The 11,711-nt window shown below is 36.4% G+C and overlaps 1 protein-coding gene across 2 annotated transcripts in view; it reads left to right on the top strand.

Moving 5' to 3' along the window:
* LOC114657760 (neuropilin and tolloid-like protein 2) overlaps positions 1 to 6,841 on the top strand; it is a 133,186-nt gene extending 126,345 nt beyond the window's left edge. For both annotated transcript variants that reach the window (XM_028809648.2, XM_051932025.1), the window contains exons 8-9: positions 3,371 to 3,484; positions 5,591 to 6,841. In XM_028809648.2, coding sequence (XP_028665481.1) covers positions 3,371 to 3,484; positions 5,591 to 6,177 — 701 coding nt within the window. In that variant the 3' untranslated portion in view covers positions 6,178 to 6,841. The remainder of the gene's footprint in view (positions 1 to 3,370; positions 3,485 to 5,590) is intronic.
* The last annotated feature ends 4,870 nt before the right edge of the window (positions 6,842 to 11,711 follow it).

Consider the following 11,711-nt stretch of genomic DNA (forward strand, 5'->3'; position numbering starts at 1 on the left):
ATCATCTTTGAATATTGCAGGACTTTCGCCTTGTATGTAGATCGGGGTAATTACATTCATTGCATTCCTAGTCTGAATCACAATCTGATTGTATGGGTGGTTACCTGGCACTGTAGGGTTGCCACCCGTCCTTTAAAATACGGAATCGTGCCGCGTTTGACAATGAAATTGCGCGTCCCGTTTTGAATCAATACTGGACGGGATTTATCCCGTATTTTTTTAATCATTTTTTTTTTAAAGCAGCGTCTCATGCAAATCATCCCACACGCATTTTATGAAGATGCCTCCTTTCCTACTTTTGATTGGGTAATACTTGATGTCATCGTTAGTTTGATTGGTGTTTTTAACTGTCCAGTGAGGAGGGCGTGTCTTTTAAGTACAGTCTGCAAAGTGTTGGCACTGAGATGTGGCGTCAGCGCCATAGTTGAAGCCCCTAACGTTGCGGTCAGCAAGTCGGCTAACATCCGCCATGTGCCGTCTTTCAGTTGCGAGAAGCAGATCATAGAATGGTTGAAACTGTTGCCCCTAACGTTGCGCCACGGCGTGTGGTTCGTTTATACCTCGTGTCTTCTCATTAAACTTTTATCTCGCGAATATGTTATTGCAATCCGCAGCGGGAGCGTTTCTATAAACTTAATTTAAACTTACGTTTTACACCGTGCTTTGTTTCCCTTATGAACATGCTTGTATGCTTCACTCGCTCCGTTCTCAATTGTTTAATAAATTTTTTGCTCTTCGCTGTTTGCGGCTGTTCCTCCATTTCCCCCTACTTCGTTGTTTTATCTCGCGAATATGTTATTGCAATCCTTAACGGAAGCATTTCAATAAACTGATTGAAAATAGTTTTGCATTTACCTTTTTAGTAAAAGGCGAGCTTTTAAGCCTGAGAAATCACCGCATAAATGCACACGTTTAATTGGACATGTGTTAATATGTATGGTTACACAGTATTAAAAGACAGTGAACAACGTCAGTTACCTTTGTTCCCGCGTTTGATAAAAGGTGAGCTTTTAAGCCTGAGAAATCACCCCGTAAATGCACACGTTTAATTGCACATGTGTTAATATGTATGCTTACACAGTATTAAAAGACAGTCAAAAATTAACGTCATTTACCTTCGTTCCCGTGTGTGACTCGTGCTGTAAATCTCTTCCTTGTTTTTAGTTCACGTGATTACGTAGGAGGCGTGATGACGCGATACGTGACTCCGCCTCCTCCATTACAGTGTATGGACAAAAAATATGTTCCAGTTATGACCATTACGCTTTGAATTTCGAAATGAAACCTGCCTAACTTTTGTAAGTAAGCTGTAAGGAATGAGCCTGCCAAATTTCAGCCTTCCACCTACACGGGAAGTTGGAGAATTAGTGATGAGTCAGTCAGTGAGTGAGTGAGTGAGTCAGTCAGTGAGGACTTTGCCTTTTATTATTATAGATAAACCTAAACCTAAACCTAATGAATTTTAGATAAATTCATAAGCGTAGATATATTCATCCATTTTCTAACCCGCTGAATCCGAACACAGGGGTCTGCTGGAGCCAATCCCAGCCAACACAGGGCACAAGGCAGGAAACAATCCTGGGCAGGGTGCCAACCCACCGCAGGACACACACAAACACACCCACACACCAAGCACATACTAGGGCCAATTTAGAATTGCCAATCCACCTAACCTGCATGTCTTTGGACTGTGGGAGGAAACCCACACATACACGGGGAGAACATGCAAACTCCACACAGGGAGGAACCGGGAAGCGAACCCGGGTCTCCTAACTGCGAGGCAGCAGCGCTACCACTGCGCCACCGTGCCGCAGATATATTCACATATTTACTGCATTAAGTAGCATTAATGTACATAGTAGTCCATTAGTAGCAGTAATATTTTATATATTGGTAGTAGTAGTAGTCAGATTTTATATTATTACTAGCCATAGTAGTGGTAGTTGTATTGAAATTGTTTTCGTTGTTGCTCTATCACATGTCACAAGTGATAGTGTTGGCTATATCAAGTAACAAAGAGTAACAGGGGATTGATACCCTGGACCACTATTATTATTATTACTAATTAGGCCTTCATTTATAAAGGAAACAAATCAATTAGTATATCATTGTCGTTAAATAACATTGAAGTCCAAATCGCTGGTTTGCCCCTTGGATTGCAGCAAGCCTTGCAGTTACCAGTTTTTCAAAATTTTAAGCAAAACTTAACATACTTAAGGTCATCCATGGCACAAGAATGTATAAGCAGCTTGGCTGTCATCAGCATCAACTCAGACCTTACACAGATGACCTCATAGATAACTTTGCCTTTAGAAAATGTAGATGTGTGTTGTTGTAGTATGCAACAAAGAAACTGAAGAAACCCCTAAATTTTCACCTACAACTTTTGATTATTAAAAAAAAAGTATTTGTATTTGATGTTAAAAATTATAGTATGTATTGTTCAAATTAAAGTTGTTACAAGAAATACTAATTTAGTGAATTCAGGGTTGGGTGGGCTGGAGGTGGTGGGGTGTACCCAAGAAGATTCCACTTTGGGCCCCAGTTTGGGTAGGGGTGGCACTGTAGTAGATTGCTACTTTTTATAGCAATGTGATTTCAAAACAAGAACATAATATCCTGCAATATGTTGCAAAACTGAATTCCAATACTTAATACAGTATGCTGAAAAACATTTTAAAAATCCTCAATATTATTGTATCACAATCCAGATATCATGATGAAAGTTCATGTAAATATAATAACAAATCTGAACTTTAATCTTTGTAGGGTGTTTGACAAGTTCCACAATTTCCCTACTGTATATGAACTGTGCACCTGTAATAAGTCATTGAGGCATTCCTAATCAATACAATGGCTGTTAAAAATGGCTTACAATTTACATATTAGTATTTAGATATACTGTATGCTTTTTTCACATACATGTACATATGTTATTATATCCTACTGATACATCTTCTTTATTTAAAGAAAAGCTAAATTCCATGGCTTTACCTGTAGTTCCCTTAGAAACATTGTAACATACAGTGTTAATTATTTTTTGACATAAATCATAGCAATAATTTTATATTGTATTGTATGTGAGATGTGCTGAACTAATTATGATTTTTGGGTGAAATGAGTGAAACTAACACACAGAATATTTGGTGATGTGAATTTATTGTTCATTTAGACATTTGTATCACACAAGTTATTTGCTGCTGAAAATGCACTACATGGAAAGTCAGCCAAGCTGTAGCTTATTGTTTCCAGCTGGTTTATTATGTCGCTTATGCTCAAAAGAGCATATATAATGTAAAAGCACACAATAAAGATCTATACAAAAAAATTACAGTGAAGTGTCTTTTGACTCTACTGTGCTCTTTTGCAGCTCCCTGTCCCGGCAACACCTTCTTTTGTCATAGCAACATGTGTATCAATACAACTCTGGTCTGCAATGGTATTCAAAACTGTGTTTATCCATGGGATGAAAACCAGTGTAAAGGTAAACACAAATTATTTTGTTTATACAACATGCAAATAAAGAATGACCAACAACGGCATTTTAAAAAATTACAAGAAAAATCTTACACTTACCCTTTGATTATTTTTTTTAATATTAGTCTTACTGTGTGTGTGTATTTTTCATTTTATGCGATCCTTAATTTGAGAGAAGCAGCATGGTCCTGCTTAGTCACTGCAGTTCAAAACATTTTTACTCTTTAATTATTTTCTAGTGAAGGCAGTGATTAGGATACATTACTGTATTTCCAATTATACCCTGTCTATGATATACACACATTTTGCACAGCACCCATAGCCCTTCATAACGTCTATGCCAAACAAGTTATTTAATATTTCTAATTCTAAAGTTTGTGCTTATTTTCATTACATATACACGCAAGACATATTATTCTGTCTTTATGCCCCATCCCTTTATAGCCTTTATTCAGACTGTTAATATTAAATAACAGGACAGTCAATAATCCAAATTAAGACTTTCTGGACTTTTTGTTGTTGGTTATTTTGGTAAAAAGTTTATTCTGTGCATTTGTTGTTAATGGCAACTGGCAGTAAAAAGTTTTAATTATACCCAGCCAAAATGTGTTTGAGTACAGGTATGCTGTTGTTTTTGTAAGTACAACAGAATTGGACTAGTGACCAGGTCAATAATAGTGAGCATTCTCCTTCTGCATTACAGTTCTAAATATTATGTTATCAAAGCTAGAATACATTTTACTGCAGTCATACAGAAAGGCAAAAAGATGTAAAGAAGACACAGGCATTACACCTTGAGTGTGAACTTTATCCATTAACATACATTTCTTTATCCTAAAAGCACTTGTAGAGAACTGCCAGGGACATACTGTAGTTTACTTCTCTTTGTGAAAATTGTCCTCACCTTAATACGAGTGAAGCAAAACAGATGTGTAAAACTACTTTTTTTTTTAACTATTTTGCCTTTGATCCTCACAAGTAGAATCTGATTTAAAGTGTTGTTTTTGCCTTATCTGATTAAACAGAAGAATGTTTCTTTAGTCAGAAACATGCAGTTAAGTTGACCCCATGGAAAATATAAGGAGGCCATCACAGAGTTTGGCAATATTATATGACATAAATTAGTCATTCAGTATTTATTCTACATAACACCATTAACAGCATTTAACATCCCAAGGTGTTCTACATGTCAAACAGGTTTACAATACAGAATCAAATAGTATAATTAAACAGTACAGTCATAACCCCCACAGCCTTAACCCCCACACCACTACATATATATATCAATATATATATACTGTATACAATCATAAAATCAGACCCCGACTTATATGCCCGTTCAAAAATGTGACGCTTAAATTGTTTTTTTTTTTTTTGTACATCTTCTTGCCTTTTCCAATCTCGCACCAGTTTCTCAGACACATCGAATTTTGTTGCAGCAGCGTAGTTACCAATTTCTTTCACTACTTCAATGACGTTTAATTTTAAATCAGCTTCACATTTTCTTCTGATCGAATGCTCCATCGTAGATAAGGGATGCTCTTACAATAAAGGTGTATGAGGGTGTGAGATACAAAAAACACAAAAGAGTGCAAACGTTGCTTCGGAATAGTTGGGGTATTACCGTGTGGTCACGTAGGCACAATACATAGAAAAAAAAGGCAGTGTGCTCCGTGGTTACTCTCTCAGGTGGGCGTTAGCGTATCATAAACTCTTGGACCGATAACGTGAGTTTTCCGCATTCGACGTATACGACCGACATTATAAAATACCAGAAATTATACAGTAAAATCAAGTCCCAACTTATCCGTGGGAGAACTTATCCACGAGTATATACGGTATATACATATACAGTAATTTATGTTAGTTTATGGTCGCACTGCCCCACCTTTTTTACCTTTTTCTTTTACAGTTATTTACATATATATATATATATATATATATATATATATATATATATATATATATATATATATATATATATATATGTAATGTATATGAGAAGCAAGACCCAGTAAAACTGCTAGTCTAAATCAGAGTTTTGAATGGTTCATGCTAAGAAAGAAAAAAAAGCTTTAATATGTCATGTGTCATTGTCTTTCTTTACTTGCAGAAAAAAAGAGCACTGGCCTGTTACAGCAGATAACGAAAACACATGGCACTATTATTGGTGTGTCTTCAGGTATAGTACTGGTGCTGCTCATCATTTCCATTTTGGTTCAAGTGAAGCAACCCCGCAAGAAAGTTCTGACTCGGAAACCTGTATTTAACAAGTCTGGCTTCCAGGAGGTATTTGATCCTCCACATTACGAGCTCTTCTCTCTGAGAGACAAAGAGATCTCAACAGATCTGGCTGATCTCTCAGAAGAACTTGACAACTATCACAAGATAAGACGGTCCTCCACAACTTCACGTTGCATCCATGACCATCACTGTGGCTCTCAACCCTCCAGCATTAAGCAGAGTCGCACAAACCTTAGCTCCATGGATCTTCCATACAGAAATGACTTTTCTCAACCTCAGCCCATGAAGACTTTCAATAGCACCTTCAAAAAAAGTTGCTATGGTTACAAACAGACACATGACTGTGCAGAAGAGGTCATAGAAGACAGAGTGATGGAGGAGATCCCGTGTGAAATATATGTGCGAGGAAGCAGAAATAGTGATGCAGTGCAGCGTTCAATGTCAATTGACTTTTGAAAAACAAGCTACCTGAGAGGACTGAAACACATGCATTGTAATTTTTTATTTCTGCTCGCTAAAGGAATTTCCAGTATGTGCTGTCTGAATCAAAGAGTACATTTTTTATCTGACGAGGATGGTTCTTATTTGAAGGACACATTATTTTAATATTAGACATAATGGAAATTTTCTGAAAGGCTAAATTCTATAGGTGTTTATTTTTATTTTTGGTCTTTTTTGGATATCATTGCTTGGTTAAAGACTTTTTGCACTGGATAAAATGAAAATAAAAGTACAATAATGTAAATACTAATGTCTAAATTAAAACCAGCCCCTGGCTCTGGTGTTCGGAATGCTCTTGTAGGTAATTTTTTTTTAATATTCATTGATGAATTCCATGTTTGCAAGTCTTACAAATGTTAGAAAACTCAGCCATCTGTATGTGTATTTGTCTTTCATTGTATCAGTCTTCATTATCTTATTATGATTAGATCCTCTTATTTTAAAGGATAACTGCAGTGTTGTGCTCCTTAAATTAGGCAAAATAATTGCCATTCTTCTTAGCTGAATAATACAAGTCCACAATTTTCTCTCCCACATAGTGATGTCCATGAGATCATACCCACTACAGATGCCTACCATGTTTATCAATAGTTTATGGTCACACTGACCCACCTCTTTACCTTTTTTCTTTTACATTTTAATAGAGCATACTGATTATGAGGCCTACATTGGAATACTGTGTATTGAAAAAACTTATCTTCATTCACAGGGAGCTGGTGCTTATCCCGTCAGTACAGGTCACAAGATGAGAACCAAACCTGGCAAGGTGCCAGTCCTTCACAGAGCCCATACTCACTGTGCATGGCCAGTTTAGTGTCACCAATAAACCTAACATGCATGTGTTTTATAATGTGGAAGGAAGAGTGAATTATTGTATAAAATCCATGCAGACAAGGAAATAACATGGCAGTTCCACACAGACAGTACCCAAATCTGGAATTCAAAAACAGGATTCTGGAGCTGTGAAGTCGGAATATTTCATCTCATTAGTAGTGATACCCAGTCCTCCTCAGGATGCAATAATGTGGTTTCTTTTTCTTGTACCAACTCTTCCCCACCTTTTGTATGCCAGTATTTCCATTTCTTCTTTGTTTATCTCCATATTTGAGTTGTATATATATCTAAAGAGCTAGTGAAAAGTATTATACACATGTGAATCTGTTGAATGACCTCAGTTTTCGTCACATTACTAGTTTTTTTCTTTTATTTTATCCTAGATTGCCACATACTGCAGTACTAATTTAAAACTTTTTTTTATAAGAATATAGTATGCCAAGGTGCCTAAAAATTAGGATCCACAGTGTCTTGCCTTTTTTAAATTGATATATGCTTACTGTATATTTCTTCCTCATCTCTTTATCATGTCCTTCAGTTTTGAAATGCCAGCCTCCCTTTTTAAGCACAAAGTGATAGTCATTTATTATCTTTCCATTTAGGCTGTATATGATAAATAACTTGCAAAAATACCTCCTTTAATGAAAATGTTAAAAAAGCATGTAAGTTTTTATTTTGTTTGCATGAATGTAATGGCCCCAATTAAATTTTAAGTATGGTTCCTCATAGTACTTGCATGCTGTAGGTGAATGAGGTTTTCTAAACTTTCTTTTCCTTCCCTTTAAGGCAGTTAAGGCAATTTCTCTACAGTGCTCAAACCCATTTTGTAACCCATCACCTACTAACCACTGTTGTAGCTCATTATCACATCAGAGAAGCAGGGTCATTTCAGGCTGTCTGTGTCTCTCTTCTGGTTGTAGAATAATGATGGGCCAGTAGTTAAAATGGTCTATCTTGCCTTTCATGTCAAGGGATAATGCATCACGAATGTAAATGATGTGTGTGTGCATACTCCATTTTAATTTATATAAACATAAGCCTTAATGCTGAATAACGCAGCCAAGTCAAATCTTGATACTCTATAAATACAATTAAAAGACAGTAAAACCCATCGTCCAAAATGGTCATTAATGATTTGCAAGGTAGAAAATACATTTTATTTGTCAGATATAATGATAACCAAAAAGAAACTATAAGTGAAAGTTATTTCCATGCACAAAAAAAATCACATCCCCAGTGTTTCTGCTGTGTTTTCTGCTTCCTGACAATAAGTAATAACTTGTATCAGGAATAAAACTGCTTTATTTGCCAGTTATATGCATCCTCATTTCCCTACATTTTACCAAAGACAAACTTATTTTGTTACCTTAGTGTATGTTCAGAGCTTGGTGTGTGCAGACATATAATTGTATAGTCAGTTTCAAAAGCAGAATAGCAAGCAATTTATGCAGTAGCGTTTAAATCAAATAATGTAAATTGTGAAATATTTATTCTTTTTTATTTTGTATATTTTTACAAAGTGTACAGGAAAGAGGGATTAGACTAGCACTGTGAAGTTAACCAACAATGATATAATGTAAGTATGTGTTTCATCGCTGTAACTCAACTCTTTCATGGTGCATTGATAATTGTGAAAATATTTTTCTGTGTGGCACAAATCAGCTTATATAGAGCAGTAGAGTTAACACAAGTCATATGAAATTCACTAAAGAGCACTCGCTCTCATTTTTACTTATGTTTGCTAATTGTCTGTTCTTGAGATACTAATTAGAGAATTTTTTTTCATTGTGGAAATTTCCTGTAAACTGCAGGAAATGGTCACACATTTTTAGTCGCCATAATGTATTCACAGTGTAAGCAAAATGATGTAAAGCCTGCATGGTCTAAAAGAAATTTTCCCATTATGCATGCCTCTTATGTTTGTCACTGATTATTTGCCTTTCACTTTGTTAATAAGCATATAAGAAATCAGAGTGAAACAGATTGTTCAACTATTGCTAAGAATCTTCTAATACAGTCAACCAAAATTATTTTTAAGCTATATGGCATTTTTAATTGAGTTGATTCTTATATCGCATGTTTGAATTCTTTATATGGACTGCCATTGATCCTTTCTCATTCTTGTCCTCTGTTTTCCCAATAAGTTTAGCGGCTGTATAACTTAATCTTGATTGCTGTGTTGTGCACAATTATTCACTTGTTAGCTCTTGTGTCTAGTCTGCTTCATTAAGCTGTTTTTGTACTTTTACAAACTTTAAGAAATATTCCTTCTTAATACCACAAAGATTGCTTTCAACACTGCATGTTGTCTCCCAGTGAAGACGAATGTAATTTATAATACTGTTTTGTTTATTCAGTCATACTTAGCTTTTAAAGCATGAAAGACTTAAAAGCAGACCATAAAAGTTACAATCAATAAAGAAGATAGCATCAAATATTAGAAACAATCTTTAATGTGGAACTGTAACATACATATTTATAGTCTGATTTTCTGAAATTATTAATCAGATCATTAAGAATATACTTACAGAACAATGCATGTCCTTTACATTTAATCACCAGTCTGAAATGATTTAAAATAACTGAAATAGGGAAACAGTAGCTGGTATTATAAACTAGCTAAAGTCAAATCCAGGAGATTGAGAGTCAAAGAAACAAACTCGGAGCAACAAACTAAAATTGTAGTTAAGGGGCACAGCAGTAGAGTCAAAAACCTGTGAAGAGAGTCAAAGTGTAAACCAAAGGATGTGGAGGCAGTGTCCGGAAAGGGGCCACAGCCATCTGTCACACCAGAAATCAATTTAAAGCTAAAACAAAATCCATACAGGGTTTTAAGTTGTATCCAGAAACTTTGACAACCAGGAACTGCACAGTGTGGACCTTTAAACCTTTGACCTGGTAATGTCACACACTGCACACTTCCAGTTGACCTTACTTAGCAAAGGCATAGCGAGCATCAACAGAAAGGTTTCGAAATGGTGTTGCCAATAAGAAGGACAAGGAGGCACTGCAAGATAACAATGATGTTTCAGGTATTTTTGAGATTAAGAAACCATTTAGAAAATAATTTTGGATTGTGGCAAGGCAAAAGAGGCCAAAAGTTTCAAAATCTTGCATATCAAGTAAAACACAAAATGAAACAGAAAATAAACTCATTCTTAATTTGGATTTGCCTGGGGGTCGTGAAACAACGTACACTCAGCGAGATAACTCTCCCTGTTTCTCATACAAAACTACCACTAAAAAGTCTCTGTTATAATTGTTAGTGAGAAGCAACCAGATGGCAAGTTTAGTGATTGGGCCAGGAAATGAAGATCAATCTGAATGAGGAGAAATATGAGAGGCAGTCTGGAGTCAGGAGCCAACAAGTGAAATATGCCAAGCATCCAAAACAAAAATGTTATTTAAAAATGGTCATCAAAAATTCTGAGTGTATAGTCTGTGTATTGTCCCTTTCTAGACTAAGATTGCAAAGATTCCTTGATAAAAATCTTTAACCCAAAAATAGGATGTGACAAGTCAGTGTCACATCCAATGCCGCTAACAATTAGAAATCAAAAACAACAAGGCTGCAGCTACAGAATAGTGCCATAAAAAAGTCAGGTAAAATGATGTTCCAATGAGAGCAATACAATAACAAGTTCAAAAACAAAACTGCAAAATCTCACATGGGAAGCAATTATACCTCAAAATATCAAGACAACAACACCCTCAGTCTAACATTTTACCGACTTCTCTCTTGTTTCTCTCCCTGTATCTCCTTCTTGCTACTTATCATCCTTATCACTTATCATTACTTTTCCCACTGGTGAGCCTTTGTCCCAACTTTCCTCCAAGCAGAAGTCTTACAGTAAGTGATTTACAGCTTGAGGCCACTTTAAATGCCTTTGAAATCTGGCACCTATCAAACTGAAAGGAAACAACTGGCCACATATCATTATCTGAAACTACTTTTTTCTGGTGAAGGTCATTGTGGTAGCAGGTCAGCACAGACTTTCCTGTCCCCAGCTATGGATTCCAGCTCCTTCTGGGGAATTCCCAGGCATTCCCAAGCCAGCTGAAAGATATAATCCCTCCAGCATGTCTTGGGTTTGCCATAGGAACTCCATCCAGTGGGACATGCCTAGAGTAGCTGCCTCATCTTTACAACATGCGCAAACCGCCGCAGATGGCTCTTTTCAATCTGGAGGAGCAGTGTTTCTATTCTGAGGCTCTTCTAAATCACTGAGCTTCTCATCACAGAATGTCAGCACAGACACCCTGCAAAGAAACCTCACTTCTGCTGCTTGTACTCACAATTTCATTCTTTTGGTCATTACCCACAGTTCATGCTCATTGGTAATGACAGGGATTTAGATCAACAAGTAAACCTACAGTTCTTTAGACTCAGTTCCCACATCACCACCACAGACCAGTAAAACACCCACAGAACAGCTGCCACCGCTTCAATCTGCTTGTCTATCTCACATTCCTTCTTCCATCACTCATGAACAAGATCCTGATATACTTGTACTTCTCCACTATGGGCAGTTAATCTCACCTCACCTGGAGAGAGCAATCCATTCTTTTCCAAGGGAGAATCATGACCTCTGATTTGAAGGTGCTGATCCTCATCCCAGCCACTTCACACTTGCCAACAAATTGCTGGATTGCAT

Source organism: Erpetoichthys calabaricus, chromosome 9 (genome assembly GCF_900747795.2).
Source record: "Erpetoichthys calabaricus chromosome 9, fErpCal1.3, whole genome shotgun sequence".
Lineage (NCBI taxonomy): Eukaryota > Metazoa > Chordata > Cladistia > Polypteriformes > Polypteridae > Erpetoichthys > Erpetoichthys calabaricus.